This window comes from Monodon monoceros, unplaced genomic scaffold, assembly GCF_005190385.1.
Source record: "Monodon monoceros isolate NGI ecotype Baffin Bay Population unplaced genomic scaffold, NGI_Narwhal_1 Super_Scaffold_21, whole genome shotgun sequence".
Taxonomy (NCBI): domain Eukaryota; kingdom Metazoa; phylum Chordata; class Mammalia; order Artiodactyla; family Monodontidae; genus Monodon; species Monodon monoceros.
The window spans coordinates 126,236,212-126,255,484 of NW_021703778.1; the positions used below are offsets into that span (position 1 = coordinate 126,236,212).

At 46.2% G+C, this 19,273-nt stretch overlaps 1 protein-coding gene across 1 annotated transcript in view; it reads right to left on the reverse strand.

Moving 5' to 3' along the window:
* Positions 1-19,273, reverse strand: part of NID2 (nidogen 2) — a 78,857-nt gene that overhangs the window by 43,560 nt on the left and 16,024 nt on the right. The window contains exons 4-8 of the mRNA XM_029237722.1: positions 17,453-18,165; positions 7,030-7,179; positions 6,353-6,598; positions 4,938-5,138; positions 3,153-3,383 (exon numbers count right to left, since the gene is read on the reverse strand). Coding sequence (XP_029093555.1) covers positions 3,153-3,383; positions 4,938-5,138; positions 6,353-6,598; positions 7,030-7,179; positions 17,453-18,165 — 1,541 coding nt within the window. The remainder of the gene's footprint in view (positions 1-3,152; positions 3,384-4,937; positions 5,139-6,352; positions 6,599-7,029; positions 7,180-17,452; positions 18,166-19,273) is intronic.

Sequence of the window (19,273 nt, forward strand, 5' to 3'; positions counted from 1 at the left end):
GTGTGTGTGTGTGTGTGTGTGTGTGTGTGTGTGTGTGTGTGTGTGCGTGTGCGTGTGTGTACCAAGTGTTCTTTATGCATTCATCTGTTGATTGGCACTTGGGTTCCCTTCCATATCTTGGCCATTGTAAATAATTGTGCTATTAACATTGGGGTGCATGTATCTTCTCGAATTTGTTTTTCATTTTCTTCAGATACATACCCAGGAATGGAACTGCTGGATCATATGGTAGTTCTATTTTTAGTTTTTTGAGGAACCTCCAAACTGTTTTCCACAGTGGCTGCACAGATTTACATTCCCACCAACAGTGTACAAGGGTTCCCTTTTCTCCACATCCTTGCCAACACATTTGTGTTCTTTTTGATGATAGCACCTCACATCTGTCAGAATGGCTATCTCATTGTGGTTTTGATTTGCATTTCCCTGATGATTAGCGATGTTGAGCATCTTTTCATGTACCTATTGGCCATCTGCATTTCCTCTTTGGAAAAATTTCTATTCAGTTCTTCTGCCCATTTTTCAATGAGTTGTTTGGGGTTTTTTTTTGTTGAATTGTATGAGCTATTTATATATGTTGGATATATATGTTGGATATGTTGAGCATCTTTTCATGTGCCTGTTGGCCATCTGTATGTTTATTTTGGAAAAATGTCTATTCAGGTCTTCTGCCCAATTTTTAATTGGGTTATTTAGTTTTTGGTATTGAGTTTTATGATCTGTTTATAAATGTATGGGTTTATTTCTGGGATCTCTATTCTGTTCCAATGATTTATGGGTATGTTTTTATAACAGTACCATACCGTTTTGATTACTGTACTTTTGTAGTATAGCCTGAAGTCTGGGCACATGATACTTCCAGCTTTCTTCTTTTTTCTCAAGATTGCTGTGGCTATTTGGGGTCTTCTGTGGTTCCATATAAATTTTCAGATTATTTGTTCTAATTCAGATTATCTGTTTTCATTCTTGTGGAAAAAAATGTCCTGGGTATTTTGATAGGGATTGCATTAAATTTGTAGTTTGTTTTTACTAGTATGGACATTTTAACATCAATTCTTCCAGTCCATGAACATGCATATCTTTCCATTTCTTTGTATCATCTTCAATTTTCTTCATAAATGTCTTATACTTTTCAGAGTACGGGTCTTTCACCTCCTTGGCTAAGTTTATTCCTAAGTATTTTATTCTTTTTGATGTGATTCTAAATGGGATTGTTTTCTTGCTTTCTCTTTCTGATAGTTCATTATTAGTGTATAGAAAAGCAAGACTTGTGCACATTAATCTTGTATCTTGCAACTACACTGAATTCATTTATTAGTCATAATAGTTTTTTGGTGGAGACTTTAGGGTTTTCTCTATATAGTGTCATGTCATCTGTAAATAGTGACAGTTTTACTTCTTCCCTTCCAATCTGGATGTCTTTTCTTTCTCTTGTCTTATTGCTGTGACCATCTTCATCCTTTTGCATGTGGATATCCAGAGTTATCCCAGAACCATTTGTTAAAAGGGCTACTCTTTCTCCTTATTGAGTTGTTTTGGCATCTTTGTCAAAAATCAATTGACTGTAAATGTGAGTGCTTATTTCTGGATTCTCACTTCTATTCCCATTGATCTGTATACCTATCCTTATTTGAGGACCACACTGTATTGATTACTCTTAAGTTTTGAAATCAGGAGGTATGATTCCTCCAACTCTGTTCCTTTTCAAGATTGTTTTGGCTATTCTGGGTTCTTTAAATTTTTATATGAATTTTAGGATCAACTTTTCAGTTTCTGCAAAAAAGCCAGCTAATAGGATTGTGTTGAATCTATAAATCAATTTAGAAAGCACTGCCATCTTAACAATATTATGTCTTCTGCTTGTGGTTTCCAAGGGGGATGGTGGGGAGGGGAAGGGATGGACTGGGAGTTTGGGGTTAGTAGATGCAAACTATTACATTTAGAATGGGTAAACAAGGTCCTACTGTATAGCACAGGGAACTATATGGAATCTCCTGGGATAAACCGTAATGGAAAAGAAGGATATATATATGTGTGTAACTGAGTCACTTTGCTGTACAGCAGAAATTAACACAGTATTGTAAATCAACTATACTTCAATTAAAAAATAATTTAAAAAACACAATATGTCTTCTGATCCATGAACTTAGAATGTTTTTCCATTTATTTAAGCCATCTTTGTTTTCAAAAACATTTATAGATGTCAGTGTAAAAGTATTGCACTTCTTCCTAAAAATTTATTCCTAAATATTTTATTCTTTTAGAAATGGAATCATTTTCTTAATTACCTTTTCAGTTTACCCATTGCTACTTTATAGAAATACAATTAATTTTTGTACACCGATCTTATATCCTGCAACCTTACTGAACTACTATTAGTTCAAATAGTTTTTTTTTTATTAATGAATTCCTTAGTTTTTCTACAAATAAGATCATGTCAGAGGAGAATACAGATAATTTCACTTCTTCCTTTCCAATCTAGATGGCTTTTTTTTCCCTTTCATTTTCTTGCCTAACTGCCCTGGCTAGAACTTCCAGTACAGTGATGAAGTGTCAAGAGCAGGCATCGTCTTTCTGATCTTAGAGGGAAAGCAACCAGTCTTTCCTCATTAAGTATGATGCTAATTTGGTTTTTTTCATACATGCAAGTTTTATTTCATTTTGTTCTTTTAGGCACTGGCTCTTTGTCTCACCTTGATTTGGTGAAATCCTTCTCATCTTTTATATTTTAGCTAAAATTTCACTTTGTTGGGGACATCATTCCTGAACCTTGCAACTAGGCTCACAGCACCCTGCACTTATCACAATCATAACAAATATTTGTCAGCATCAATCTCCCTCCTAACTTGGCCACACCTTGTTCACAGGTGTATCCCCAACACAGACGGCACACACAACTGGGTGTTGCAGCAAACCAGCCTCATGTATATGCTCTATTCCTGATCTTGGCAAGAACACTATTCTAAAAGTTCCATCTCTACCTCTCAAGGACAGGACCCTGCTTTATTCATCCTTACACCCAGCACCTAACAGAGCCTGGCACTCAATTACCCTTAGTAACCTATGTGAATCATTCTGAGGCCACTCAAAAGGCATGAAAGAAAGAAGGTTGGATATAATTTTTGCCCAGCAATAACAAAAACGGGAAACCATACCTTCAACAGGGCCAATCTGATTGGTCACAGCGAATCTGAGCACTTTTTCTTCATCCGTGTACAAGGCAAAGACCCGGTCCACATTCAGCTGCTGGGTGGTAGGGATGACCCGGTGTCTGGGGCCATGCCTGCATGCCTGGTAAGTGATGTTCTGGTGGAGGCGGTAGGACCGTGTTTCGTTGATGGCACCCAATGTGAGAGAGTAGGCTCTGGAACTTGTGGAGGTCACAGCTGCAATAGACATTATTCAGTCAAACGAGGACATTTACAAATACTAAATACAGAGGTTTTTTATGTGAGGTGAGTTTCTCCGCACAGTTTTTCATGTAGTTGCTGGAGCATGTCCCCTTGGGAAGTTTGAGTTTATATGGGAAACCTGCAAGGCGGTCCCAAGAACCCACGTAGATGTAAAACCAAAGCACTGAGAGGGAGGAGGTATAATCGCTGCTGTCAATATTCGCAAAGAATGACTTTACTATATGCCAGCCATGCCCAGCACTCTATAAGCAGTGCCTCATTTATTCCTCACAACAGCCAGTGAGGTGGGCCCTGCCATCTTGTGTGGAGAGTCTCACAGAGGTTAGAGAGTTAATTAAGTAGTCTAAGAAGCAAAGCTGGGGGCTTCCCTGGTGGCGCGGTGGTTGAGAGTCCACCTGCCTGTGCAGGGGACACGGGTTCGTGCCCCGGTCCGGGAAGAACCCACATACCACGGAGCGGCTGGGCCCGTGAGCCATGGCCTCTGAGCCTGCGCATCCGGAGCCTGTGCTCCGCAACGGGAGAGGCCACAACAGTGAGAGGCCCGCGTACCGCAAAAATAAATAAAAAAATAAGAAGCAAAGCTGATATGCAGAGCCGGAACTGGAACTCAAGTTGGCCTGACTCTACCCCGCTCCCCCCAAGTTTTCAACCAATCCATCCATCAGTGCACAGAAGACTTCCAACACCTTGCACTTAAGTCTGGAGGCTTCTGGGGAAAGGGGCAGGGGTCTTTTATCTCCACCTGAGTGCAGAGTTGGGAGGCCAGGCAGTTTTCTAGCCATCAGCTACCCTGTGCCCAGGCCAGATCTCTGCTGCCCATTCACTTCCCTGTGCCTCTTGCCTGGCTTCCAACTCTCACACCGCAGGAGAAGCAAAGGCACAACTCAAAACAAACCCCTGTGCTGCAGGACAGCAACTGAGATTGGGGCAGCATCTCAAAATCAGGGGGTGTCTTATAGAACACATCACACCTTACACATATCAACCATGTAAGAGAGACAGAAAAGGGGTGATTATTCTCATTCTAAAGATGAGAAAATAAGCTCTCAGACAGTAAGTGATCTTACTCCCCACATATTTTAAACACATCCGTAAGAATTCCTGTCTTCTGACTCCAAATCTAGTGGTAGTTTTACAACACTGTACGGCATCTCTGATTTCAAAGCAGGCTGAACCAAGGTTACAGAACAAGTATAAATTCCAATAATCAATATTTTTCCACAGCCCAGAGAGCAGGACGGTTAAAAACTGTACAAAATTATACCATCCCTCCCCAGCCCATAGACAAGGTTGTTATCATATTATTATCTGCAAATATTGGGTAGGGATGTTGACATTCTTGTGTACAACAGCCACCACTTTTCTCACACTAATAAAATAACAAGAATAATAAAAGCAACACTGAGCTCATTTCATGTGTCACACACTGTTCTATAAGGACATTCCACGTAGTCACTCACATAATCCTCACAACTATCTCGTGAGATGCGCACCGTCCCCATTTTACGGAGAACTGGTTGCACGTACCTGAGTCCGAGTAGTGGTAGAGCTCCTTGTAGGGAGCAATGTGGGCTGTGAAGTTTGCTGGGATGTAAGGCACCTGGCCCTGAATGTTGGTTTGAATGCTCAGATAGTTCTCTGGGTCCAGCCCCTCAGCAGTTTGAGTGATTCGAACCCTTTCCTCTCCTGGGTAGAAAGTAACTTCCATGTCATGGATAAAGGTAGCACCTGGAGAGGAAAAAAACCCAGCACAGGGATGAAAGGGGGCCTTGCATCTTCCAGCAATAATCACCAGTGCATACTTCCACTTCCCAGTTTCTCCTACTGCTGGGGATGGTGCCTAAGGAGATCTGATAACCAAGGTTAAGTACTACCAGCTGTTGATCTCATTAGTTCCCCGAACTTTCTGTTAAAGAGCATGGTTCCATTCTATCCCATCTCACACTGCTTCTCTTTGTAGGAACTTGTTTTCTGTGAAAAATAAACCCCTAGGAACATCCTTGACCTTTCTCTTTCTATGGCTGTCAGACTTAACAAAAACAATCAAAAACCCCCAGGACACCCATTTACATTTGAATATCAGATGAATAAAAAACATTTTTAGTATAAGTATGTCCCATACAAGATTTGGGGCATACTTATACTAAATTATTCAATTATTAATTGTTTATCTGAAATTCAAATGTAACTAGGTGTACTGTATTTTATTTATCTACTTTTGACTCAAGGTTTTATCAAAACTTGATTAAAAGCAAGATCCTACAAATGCCTATTGAGCTCTACAGCTGGAGGGCCAAGAACTTTTCTCTCACACTTTATGTGCAATAAAGGGGTAGTGAGGTGAGAAGCCGGGAAGTATTCTCTACACCCTTGCTATCAAAGGGTGGGCCTTAGACCAGCATTATCATCTCCTGGAAGCTTGCTAGGAAAACAGGATCACAGGCCCCCCAGGCCCGCCACCCCCTGCAGAACCTGCACTTTCCCGAGGCCCCAGGTGACGTGCAGGTGGGTTAAAGTCTGAGAAGCACTGTCTATACTATTATAGATCAGAGTCATCAGGGGACAAAGAGGAAAGGCACCCCTCCCCCATGAAGTAAAATCATCTCCAGATGCCCTGGAACTACCACCTGCATCCCTCTTTGGCAGATCTGTGAGTGACAACTGAATTACATGGAGTCTGACAAAGAAGCTTCAAGGGTTCTTGAAGGTAAGAGGGCACGAATGCTCCAAATGGGATCATCTTATTTCTCAGAACAACCTGGAAAACCTTTAGAAGAAATCACTGTCTTTTAAAAACAGTCCTGCAAGGCCAAACCATCCCCAACTACCTCGGGGCAGAAAAACTACACCTGTGTGGCTCTGAAACATTGCACAACTGACTACTGAATGAAAACCCAAGGCTCCACGCCGCCAAAGCCATGGTGACCTGCGGCCCTCCTCACCTGTGAGGCTGAAGCCGTTCTCCCAGCCTGGTTTTTCTAAAGCAAAGAGCCAGCCAAACAGGCCTCCGATCGGCGTGAGCGGGAGAAGGGCCTGGGCGGCAGGCTGCGGGATGTGGCCGATGGCCAGGTAGGCTCTGCCGTCGTCGCCCACCACATAAGCGTGCAGGTCCGCGTCGGTGAAGTGCACGGGCGTGTGGCCCACGCGGAGGTGCCCACTCACCTTCCCATTGACTCGATGAGGTGTCCCTGAGAGACAGCAAACCCCGTCAGCCTTGACCGTTGTCCACATGCACAGATAAAACTATCCCACTGACAACTCCCCACTCTCCACCTTCAGCCCTTTTCGCAACTCCCTAACCCAGCCGCTACCCACCTAGGTACAAAACAGACCTGCCTTTGATCTCACTTCTCCCATCCTCCCTCTCTCCTGTCCACTTGCACCCTAAGGAGCTAGCCAAAAGGGAGGAAACATTTCTGTTTAATCCTCAAGTTGGGAAATCAGCTGAAACATGTTCATTCCTCAAACTTTTATGGAGCACCTGCAAGTTGCTTAGGCTTTGATTCAAGCAGTAGAGACACAAGGTCCATAAACAGAGCTCACAGTGGCAGCTGGAAACAGCAAGCGACAGAAACAGACCCAGAGCAGCCCCCGCCCCAGTCAAGCCAGCACCCCTCACCTTTGGGCAGACAGTGCTTCCCATTCCCGTAAAACCTGGACTGGCAGTGGCAGCAGAAGCCCGTGGCATAGTCAGTGCAGAAAGCGTGCCGGGAACAGCGCTCGTGGTTGTGTTCGCAGGTCTCCTTGTTGGCAGTGTTGTACGTGAAGACTGGAAAGTAAAACAAACTTGCATGTAAAGGACAAAGTGATTCCAGCATCATGGTTGCCAAGGTTCATCACGGACACCGCATCCGCTCCATAAAATCCATTTAGATTGTAATAAACAAATGGGGTTTTAATAATTAAGAGACGGAAATAACATTCAACTCAGGGGAATTAACTTGCTTTGTCTGCTGGCAAGAAGTACTGCTGACTGCTCCCATCTGGTCTCTCTGCAGAGCTGGTGAGCGAGGATGAGACTGCGCCCCTCGGTGCAGTGACAGGAAAGCCAACCAGGAAGTACGTGTTAGGTTGAACTCCCATTTTCTGGGTCAAAAATGGCCAAAGGTCAGCAATCTTATACGGTTCAAACTAATATTAATGAGCTCCCGAGAGGAACACCGAAGAGAGAAACTAACGAACACGGTCTTATGTCTAACCATTCTTTTACTTTTGGTAACCTTGAACTTGAAGAGAATAACCTATAGCTTGTCTTACTTCCCAGAAAAAAAATTTTTTTTCTGAAAGAGAAGAAGGGCACTGAAGAAAGAACACACACACACACACACACCCTAAAGAAAGTGTATAGGAGGCAGGTGGAGATGGAGGGGAAGGAAACAGGGAGCCCAGCTGTGAAAGGCTCTGTGCCTTTGCAGGGTTTCTCATGGTGGGTGTGGCCCAAGCCGGATGTCAGGGCAGCAGCGGAGAGCCTGGCCATAGTCACCATTCTCTAGGAAGCCATGTGGACCTGGGTAAGCTCAGTGCTCCAGTAGCTGTTCCTTCCAGCTCCCGCTTATTCTGCCCATTAAAAAAAAAAGAGAATCATTTGTGCCACCAAGAAACAAAGGAACTGGAGCAAATGCTATTGTCCCTAAAGGGAAATGGCCAAGGAATTGGAGTGTGGCTGGGGGTTGCTGACAGATAAGAGAAAGCTTTGTCCGGGACACGGGGGATGATCCCAATCCCAAGCACGGCCACCAGGAGGCAAAGTGGCCGTGCACACCTCTGCCTCTGCATCCCCCGGAGCAGGAGTTGGGTGGAGACTCCAGGAGCTGACTGAGCAAAGATGGCACAAAACTCTAGTGCTAGACTCCAGTGCTGTTGTGAGGTGCCGGCTCCCAAGGAAGACAGATAACCTGCTCCTGGGAAAAACTGGGTGGCAGTTGTGTTCCACATCTAGGTCTGAAAAGGAGGAAATGGGAAGGGGAAGAAGAAATGGAAAGATCAGTACTTACCCAGTATTCCGGGGAGAACAGAAAACAAACCAACGTTGGGGCAGGGTGGGAACGTAGCACCATAGAAGTAACAATGGAGCCAGTGTAGACTTGTATCAGCAAGTGAGAATATAACAAAGTGAACATTGAAAGAGTGCCTAATATATGCCAGGTACTATGCTATGAACTTTATTAACTCTTTTAATTTGCACAAGAGCAGGGAATTTTTAATCCCTGTTTTGCAGGTAAACATGCTAGGCAAAGATTAAGGTGACTCTCCTGAAGTCACACAGGCAGTAGGTGGTGGAGTTGGGATCTGAACCTAGGAAGTCTGGCTCCAGATTCTTAACAGCTGTACTCAACCACCCTCTGGCAGAGCTCAAGGACATCGATCACGAGAGCCAGGCAAAGGATCTGCTCAGGTGACTGGGGTTAATCAACACAGGCTTCGGAGAGTCAGGTTTGAGTCCTACTTTATAAATAAGGCTTAATGGGAGAAGATAGCAGAGATTGTCCAGATGGCTGTCACAGCTGACAGAAAAGCACAGGTAGGAGAACTGAGTAGCAGCAGCAGTGTTAACTTCTGGACAGTATTTAACTGCTGCTTACAGATTCTTGAGAAAGAAGTGAGCTGAGGGTTGGCAGGACGGACGATCTTGACTCAAGTGGAATATCTGACTGGGAACAGAGTGAGAGTTAAGTCGGTGACTCAAGATTTGGTACCAGGCCTACACAGCTGAGAAATTCCAGTTCAATAAAAATAGAAAATTAGGCATCACCATGAACACTTTTTCCCTTTTTTTTTTTTGCGGTACGCGGGCCTCTCACTGCTGTGGCCTCTCCCGTTGTGGAGCACAGGCTCCGGACGCGCAGGCTCAGTGGCCATGGCTCACGGGTCCAGCCGCTCCGCGGCATGTGGGATCTTCCCGGACCGGGGCAAGAACCCACGTCGCCTGCATCGGCAGGCGGACTCTCAACCACTGCGCCACCAGGGAAGCCCCCATGAACACTTTTTAAAACAGGAAAGTGACACAAAACTCAAGGCAGAAAAACAGAATGGATAATAAAGAAGATTATAAGAGGTTGCTGTGAGAAAACGATGTATTATTATCTATACCATTGGTTTATTAAGGGGGGAAAAATTCCAGTCTGAGTAAAAAATAAATGAATGTAACTTGTCAAAATCTTGGGGTTTTCCAGCTCTGAAAAGTCACAAGTATTAAGAAGCAGCCCCTGGAGGGACTGGCACAGTTGTGAGTGTGTTCATGGCATCGGCTGCCATCAGGACTCTCCCTCCAGAACACAAGGGAAGCAGGGGCAGCAGAGGGTCCCAAGTTCTGACGTCCAACAGCAGCCTGACTCAGGTGGCTCTGCAGAAACCAGAGAAATGCACCGTGTGTTTCCTCCTCTCCAAAATCAGGATGACACCCCTTCTCACACCTCATTGCCAGAAATCATGTTATTTCTTAGCGTACTTCTGAGCACCAAGGTAAAAAGGCAATTTGATGCAGGACTAAAAGGTAGTCATTTTCAGGAAATTCAGGTAAAAATAAAACACATTAACACTGTCCTGCCCTCAAATTAAAGAAATGATGGGTTTGTATTATGTTCCCTCTATTTGTTGTTTTGTGAAGACTTGTTCTTCCGCCCGATCCCTCTTCTAAGAGAGGATTATGAAACAGGGAGAGATGAACTGGAGGAGGACTACAGGTGTGCTGAGTTGGGTTAATTGAACTAAAATACTAGGAGGAGGCATGGCTTTTCTATGGGTAAAAAAGAGAGGCTCAGCAGTGCAGCCAGCAACTTACAAATGCAACTGTGACAAAGTTTATAAGTTCATGGACACGCAGACCACACGTTACTAACAAAAAATAAGTTAGGGCCCCATGAAAGGCTATTATGAGACTGAAACTATACTTATGATGGGTTAAATTAACTATTGGTAAGCTGGCTTGGGGATCTTTTTCAACTGTGTGTGTGTGTGTGTGTGGAGAGCTGCATGCCCAGGATGGGACTTACTGAGCCAAGAACACAAGCTCAGCCTTCCAGCCCACACCAGTCACACTGGGGAAAGATGGGTGCGTTCCTAGACAGAGGAACACCGGGACCCCTTTCCCGTGCCTGCCTTCACATGCAGACGTGCACGTGTAACACTGACAATGTCAGCTTAGATGAAAGGTAAATGCCTGTTACAATTTCATTCTTTCAGTAATTCAAACAAATACTTATGGAGCACTCCCTATGGGCCTGGCACTGGACTAGGAATTAGGGATACAGCTGAGAACAAAAGAGACAAAAACTCCTGTCCTGGAGCTTACATTCCCCCCTCTAGGCAGCAGTCAACAGACAGGTCAATTATTCAGTAAGGCGGATGGTGTCAAAAACTGTGCAGAAGCTTAAATCGGGGCGGAACAAGAGGGCTGGAGACGGAAGTGACTTTGCTTCTTTTAAATGACACAGCCACGGAGCGCTGTGGGGAGAGGATGAGCTTTGGGCAGAGGCCTGGAAGAGGAGAGGATGAGTGAGGGTAAGAGCTCCCGTCAGGCTGGCGGGGCACGTGGGAGGGACAGGGCAGGGAGACAGGAGAAGGCGGGAGAGGTAATCCTGGCCAGTTCTCACCCGTCGGGCCTCGCAGATCAAGGGAAGGATTTGGGCTTTAGTCTGAGTGAGGTGGGGGATGCTGCTGGGGAGCAGAAGAGTGACACGGTCTGACTTACGGAAACCTCAGGAATGAGCCGGTGCCTTGATAGTAGGAGGTCCTGGTGGAGAGGATGAGAAGGGACCAAATCTGGAGTTCTTTGAAGGTGGAGCTGCCGGGGTTTGCTGATGAATTGGATGGAGGGAGAGAAGGAGTTGGGGAAGGGTAGAGAGAGGGAAGGAGAGCAGGGTGGGGAGGACAAGCGGAGAAAGAGAGGGGTCCACAGGGATGTTCATTTCCTGGCGTGGGAACTGGAAGGCTGGAGGTGCCATTTACTGGAGCAGGCCTGTGGCAGATCAGCTCCCGCAACGCCTTTGAGGCATCTGGGAAGTCTCACCCCGCCCCCTGACAGGGTCTTATACCCTCAGCGCGGCACTACTCAACCATTCAGAGGGACAGCTGCATTCCTCCCTATGGATTCTGGGAACCACTGCATCAGAATCACCTGGGATGCCAGTTAAAAATGCAAATTCCCAGGGCACACCTTAGACCTACCAATTCAGACTCTCGATGGGCGGATCCCACGAGTCTGTACCTTAGCCACTCCTGGGGTGACTCTTACGTCCAGTGAGGAAAATGTTCAGGATATTTGCAAACTTTCCATTTCTGAGCCAGAGAATCCTGATTAATGTAGTGAATGAATTTCATCTGACCAATTAGCTCCTGGGGGTGGCTGGGATTTCAGGGAATGCTCTAGCATTCATTCCTGGCCTGGCTGAGAAGCGGAACGCTGTGCTTATGGCCCACTTAGGCCAAACCCCCAAGCGGGGCACGTGAAGATCCTTAGTGGACGGAACCGGGAGCCCAGGAGCCATTTCCCTTCCCTGAGGAAGGGGGAGAACAGGACCTAGAAATGTGACCCCACGTGTGGCTCTCTAACCAGGGAAGAAAAGCCAGACGTCTGGTCAACGTGACTTCTCAAATTTCTATGGGAACTGCAGGTAGATTCAAAGATGCTGAATTCCGTGAAGGTGGGGAATCAGTGTCTAAATCCCAGCTGGATGAGATGTGCAGTGAGCAGATGCAAAAACAAAACTTCTTCTCTTTCTGTGGTTGTTTCTATGCCTCTGTACCTCACAGCTTTGAATGTGTTTTCACACACTTCTTCCTATTCTGGTGAGGAGGTGGTATCCCCTCTTTACAGATGACACCAATGAGGCCCACAAAGATTATATGATCTTCTGGCTCTAAATCCCACACCCCTTCCATTATACCAGTAGTACTCAACTGTGATGGGCTTCAGAATCACCAGGGGACCTGGTTTAAAAAGGCAGATTCTGGGGACTTCCCTGGTGGCCCAGTGGGTAAGACTCCACCCTCCCAATGCAGGGAGCTTGGGCTCCATCCGCACTCAGGGAACTAGATCCCGCATGCGTGCCGCAGCTGAAAAAAAGATCCCGCCTATCACAACTGAAGATCCCGTGTGCCCCAACTAAGACCCGGCGCAGCCTAAATAAATAAATATTTAAAAAATAAATAAAAAGGCAGATTCTGGGTCAGAAGGTGGAGGAAGGGTGTGGAATCAGCATTTTAAACCAGGGCCACGGGAGAAATAGCCACAAGTGGACTAGAGCCAAACTTTGAGAAATATAGTTTGCATTCCACAGATTCCTCTCTCCTGAATTTTACCCACTGGGGCAGGCTGTCTTCCAGACCCTCCGGGGACCCACGCTCTGCCTCGCAGCTCCTGTTGCAGAGAGTCAAAAAACGATAGGGACAAGTCTGCTGGCAGCTCGGGCCCAGCAGGAGGGCAGAGGCCGGCCAGGTTTGAATGAGCTCAGTTTGCAGCAGCTTTGTTAACTGAGGTTAGAATGTTGCTAAAGGAAACTTCACGTGAGGATTTTTAAAATCTCATTTCTTTTTCCCAGTTAATGCTTTTCACTCTTCTCCTATCCTTAAACAGAAAGAAAAATGGGGTAGGGTTAGGAGGCTATGTAAGGGAAAAGAAGCAAAGGTGCTGCCAGGGTACTTGAGACTTGTCCTAATTGGGAGTTTTCCACATAAATGGAAAACTCCTCTGCACTTGTTCTGACCCATCCTTCAGTCTTCATTTCTCCAGAAACACTTAAGCGCTCATCTTCTGCCCTGGCCCGTGGAAGGCCAGCAGGCTCCACAGAGCAGACCGGGTTCATCATGCAAACGGGGACGGAGGGCTTCCTGCGTGGCGCTGCCCCTGGCAGCTGAGCTGTCTTTTACTTTTAACAGCTCTTCCTGCCACCTCAAGAAAAAGGACCTACATTTTCACTGCAGAACAGATTTTTCTTAGGTTTCCCACCTCACAGAATGATAGACAAATAAGAAAAACCACATCCAACTGTATAATGAAAAACAGTGGTATGCTTTTCCCTCCAGTTTTCGTCTGTTTGGGGGGTACGTGTGTGGTACATAGTGAAGCTCGTTGGGCAAACAGTTATTAGGACCCTGTTTTTCTGCGGGGGGAGGGTTACATCCACCATCGTGAGACTAGCAGGCTCTCCCGTGCAGGTGTCTTCACAGGTATGGGGTTCCTCTTGTTCACAGTCCCTCAGCAACCTGGGGGTGCACCTGGGAGAGGGGCTTTTGTGCCTGGAAGGCTGGGCTGGGCAGCAGAGCCTGTTCGAATTCATCCCAGGGTAGAAGCTGTTTGAGCAACACATTCCTGAGGCCTCTCCCAAGGCCAGAAGTAGAGTTGGACCAGAAGCTACAGGGAAATCCCTGTTCACACCCTGGGCCTGCCCTGCGTGAATGCCGTCTAAGTAGAATCAACAGGATCCCACGGTGGAGTGAGAACACATGAGGTCTCTGAAAGCCAGGTGTCCCTCCCCCTTTCTAATTCATCATGCAGACTGAGGTCAAATTAAGCTTCCCATTGCACCCCCTGGGCAGGTTTAAAAATCTCTACGACCTCTGTGAATCAAGCTTGTCCTGCTGCCTACAACACTGGCAGTCTCTGGTCCTAGGCATCTGGAGCCTCAATGGCAGCTGCCTCTCACATCCCCCGCCCCCAACTCACTCACTCCCTCACTCCCTCTCCATTTCCACCTCACCACCTCCACTCCTGTCACTCCTCTGTCCAGAATATGCCCCACTTTCTCCCTCTCTAAACTGAGACTCCGACCTCACGGCCTGGCTCAAGCCCCCCTCCTCCATGAAGACTTCCCTGATGGCACCACAGGTGAATCTGCCCTGCGCTGTGCTACCTGGCAGCTTGCTCTAATCTTCCATGGCTTCGCTGCAGTACTGGTCTGCCTCTTACGCAGACAAATCACTCAGTATTTTCAGTCTTCAATTTCCTTCTTTGTACTGTGAGAAGGATAATAGTATCTACCCCACAGGGCAATTCTGAGGATCAACTGTGCTAGTGCAATCCAAGCAAAGTTTCCTCTCAGAGTCTGAGTGGACATTTGATAAATACCAGTGAAAACTTCCACTCGTGCCCCAGTCAGAGAAGGGCACATGGTAGGTGCTCAGGTAACTTTTGGTTTGACAACAAGCTTCCAGAGCTGCTTGGAGAAGTAAGACCCCTGAGACAGAGAAAGCTTGTGCATCCAATTTACTGCCGGTTCTGTGGTCTATGAAAACAGAACAAAGCAAATAATACGCTCGAGGCTAGAACTAGAGTGAAATTGGGACATTCTTGCCTGGTGCGGACATGATCTTAAAAGAATCTAGATTTCTCAATAAAAAGTCTATAAAAAGAGGCTCTAAGAGGGAAAAAAAAATTTAAAGAGAAGGGAGAGATATTTGGGGGAGGGCTTTAAATTTTAATTTCTTGGTTTACCAAGCTGACTACTATGAAGCTTCAAGGGGAAACTAAAATTTATTGGGCACGGTGCTTCCATGCCCAATTTTAATTCTCGCGACTCTTTGATGAGGTCCACGTTATCTCCATTTTATAGCTGAAGAAAATGAGAGTCAAACAGAGAAAATGTCTTATCCCAAACCACACGGCAGAGCTGGGAATCAAGCTCAACTCCATCAAACACCAAAATCCACACTCCTCCACTGCATCAGTAGGAAAAGCTGGTCAAGATGGCTTGAGGCTGGACAGTTAGCAGGCGCTCTTTGGTGTGAGTCTCTGCCACCCCGCCCACTGGCTTTCCCAGAGGGAGTCCACTTTTGCCTGATGGACCTCTGGGATGCCAATGTTTTGTTTGAAAAAACAAAGTTCACTGCCAAGAAAAACCAAGTAATTAACAATTGCATGGTTCTATACAGTCAGCTCCCCGGTATCTCCGTGGATTCAAGGAACGGCAGATCCTGTGCAATGTTAAGGATCTGCGGTTAGGGGAACCCGCAGGTGGGGGGGCCTGAGGATGCAGAACCGTGGATACGGAGGGCTGACTAAGGGGCTTGAGCATCCAGAGATTTTGGTATCTGCGGGGGATCCTGGAACGAATTCCCCATGGATACCGAGTCTTCCTACAGCCTGAGGTGAAACCAGAGGTTCACCTATTTTTCCCTTTCTGCTTTCAAGTTTTAAAGCTTTCCCTGTCTGCTAATATGGTGGTTTATTTTTTTTTTCTTCGAGTTTCAAAAACCTCTAGTTAGATTTATTTTCCTAAATGTTTCACCGTATTAACCAGCTGTTTCGAAGGCGTTTTGCCATTTCTAAGATGTCAGTGGTAGACGTCATCCAGAAGCTGATAAGTATCATGGTCATGCCCCGCGAGGGTTCTCGCTGCTGCCTGTTTTTCTCTATGGCCAGTTCCCTAGACCCCTACAGCTATTAGAGCTTATCCAGCCCCTCACAGTTCAAAGCAGGATGTGCAGTCCCTTCTTCTTAACCCTTTAACAACTCACCCCAGGGATCTGCTTTCTAATATTCCAAGCTCTTCCCAGAGCAGGAAATCACAACCCACAAATGAAAAGACCACATAGGAGCACATCTTTACCTCAAAAATCTCTTTGATCAAAGCGTCTTTGATACTTGGCTTTACATTTTGTTTAGATAGACGGCACTTATGCTGAAAATTCAGGAGACTATCAGAAGGGTGTGAAGGTTCTGAAGCCTTCCAATAAACTTCACATCTTCAACTTGAGAGAAATGTGGTCCTTAGGCACAAATTAAGGCACAAGCTTTTAACAAGCCCGCTCTTCATTCTCTACTACCCCACCCCCATTCCCACTGCTTTAAATCCTCTATAATTAGTAACAGCAGCCACCATTTATTAAGATCCAACTAGTACAGACGCTAGCCTAAGAACTTCGTGATCTCTTTTAATCCTCTCGACAAATTTAGGAGAAACTGGAGGCTTGGGCGCTACTAGCATAAAGTGTCACCCGGACAGCGTGACGGCCAGGATTCAAACCTACACCAACGTTCTCCCTCTAATCTTTACACGATGCTGCCTTAGTTACAGAACAGTTTCACCTCTCCTGAAAGAAGGGCTTCTTCAAGCAAATTCTTGCAGATCAGGACCACAGCAGAGCCACCTGGAAGACCCTCTGCTAGGTCAACCTGTTTTACCATAAAAAGTATGGGAAACAGAAAAGGTGAAGGAAAAAATAAACAAAGGTCCTAAAGAATGCTTTCACCTCTGACCTCTCTCCTCCTGTCAGAGGTCAGATGCGCAGTCCCTGGAACAAATGGGATGAATCCGTGGCCAGTTTCCCATTCAGGTGTTTACATTCCTGACTGGGAAGAAAGAGCTGACATGACAAGTCTCGCCTTCAGTAGAAGCTGACATGGGCTCCGTGTCTGTATTAATTAACCGTCACCTCCCCTGGGCAGTTCTCTGCTGGCCCCTAGCTCTGGTCAGTGAGTCATGAAATGAGGGCAAGGCTCCGGGGAGCTGACTAGCACAGCTGCACAGCCGTGAACCGGACATGACAAGACACAGGTGGTTCGCAGTTTTCTCTCCCCAGGGGTCGCCTCTCCCACAGCCCACCGCCGTGTCTCTAAGCAAGGGGAGCACCGGGGTCATCCCATCACAGAGGAAGAAGCCGGAATGTTCATCCGAGCCAGCACAGCTCGCTGCTTGAAACTAAAGCCTGAAGCCCTCCAGTACCGTAATGTGTGCGAAGCCTCAAAACACTTTACCTTTGCTGAACTTTCAAACTGAAATAACTTCATTCCACGTGAGAGCACAGCTGGCACGAGCAACCCCAGTTCTTCCCCACGGGATTCATGAGGCCCATTTTAAAAATAAATAAATAAATAAATAAAACATTAGTAATGGTCAAGAGATTCCAAAAAGAATTTGCCTGCCAAGATTTCTTTGGCAAAGGAAAGATACTCCATCTCCTGAAACAATGGGTTTTAGAAATCAGTCCCAAGCCTCTTTTTGCGAAACTCTTCCTCAACTCGCTTGAGAGAAAATTCACGACTCTCTGGAAGATCAGCATTTTTTCAATGAATTCTTTAGTACCCAGTGTTCAAACCCACTTACCCTCGGTGTTGGAACTGATGTCGTCCTCCACTCCGACCACTTGCCTCCTGCGACCCAGGGGTGGAGTGTGATCCGGCCCGGGGTAATTTGGAAGAACGGCCTCTCCTCCTGGATGGGCTGGAGGAACATCCCTGTCTGCAGGCTGTGCCCGTCCATCTGGGTAGGGAGGCGGGGCTTGCTGGGAAGGATCCAGTGAATCTCCAGTCTCTGGTGGAGCAGGGACTGTGGTCCCTGGCTGTTCAGAAGACTCAACTCGGCCTTTTAAATCCGGGGCATCTATCTCCCCATGAGTTCTCCCCTCTTTGGTTTGAGGGTTCAAGGTGGCAGAGTCTGTTTCAGGCCCATCCCTAGATGTTGGACGTGGCAAAGGGGAGGCCAGGTCAGAATCTGGCGGAGAGATCCCACCTCCTAACGGCCTCGAATCAGCTTTCGAGTGGAAGGAAACATCGACTGTGCTGTGGCCATTCGATGCTTCCTCTGGCTCAGCAGGGGAGGGGTATTCGACGTCCTCCTCATTCTCATCATAATAATCCAAGTTGTCCTCAGTGTAGTCACCCTCCAGGGCCGCAGCGCGGCTGAAGGGATGTCCCAGGGGAGCCGGAGGGTGGGCTTTGGAAAGGTCTCCTCCAACTGTCGCTGGCCTGACATTATCCAATGGGGAGGTGCTGCCGATATGAAAAGCCCACACTCCAGGAATCCCCAGGTTGCTGTGTCTAAATAAAACGGAAACAGGACTTTGTCACAAAAGTGTCCATCCACCACCTTCCCACAAAGGCGAGCGATTTAATTTAAAACTGAAGGACTATTAAGATCAGATTCAGAGTTTTCACTGGCAGGAAACCCAAATAAAACCAGACTTACACGGTAACTAAAGATCATACTGGAATTTTGATGTAAACTACCTCTTATTTAACAATGGGTTTCAAAGGCCATGTGTCTACCGAATGCCAGACCCTCAAATCAGAATTCTGCTCTACATGTTTTATCTCAATGGCTATTTGAAAACAAATAGGGAATGTGGGAATATTTTATCCTTCCTCTACTTTTATGTTTTTAAATTTATTTTGTTTTTTCGGTATGCGGGCCTCTCCCGTTGTGGAGCACAGCCTCCGGACACGCAGGCTCAGCGGCCACGGCTCACGGGCCCAGCCGCTCCGCAGCATGTGGGATCTTCCCAGACCCGGGCACAAACCCATGTCCCCTGCATTGGCAGGTGGACTCTCAACCACTGCGCCACCAGGGAAGCCCTATTCTTCCTCTACTTTTAACAAACTCAAGAAAACATATGCTTAAACATTTTTGCCAAACCCTTAAACAATATTTTTTATTTGAGAGTTAGTTACATGCCAAGTGTTAAACATTCTTCAACACAACTTGCAAGGTAGGGGCAAGTGATCATGACCGATTTTTCAGAGGAGAAAACAGGTTTAGAGAGATTAATCGTCTTAAGGTTGCACAATTAATAACTGACAGAGCTTGGACTTGAACTCAGCACTACCACCAAAGCCCGTGTTCTGAACATCCACATTACGTCAGAAAACTAATACACTAGTCAGTGCACATCCTAATTATCTTACTCCACATCACAGAATGTTAGAGACATTTTGCGGTTTAGTCATGTGGACTAATCAATCAACTAATTCACAGAGACTGGTGAACCCATGTCAAAAAATTCAAAGGAATAGAAATGCCTAAGTCTCAAAAATGTTGAGCCAATGTAGAACAAAATTAAGGGGAAAATAAGAAAGCAAGTTAATCAAACTGCCACGGGTCACAGGTGAGAGGTATCCAGAAACATCTGAAGCCAGGGAGCTCACGCGT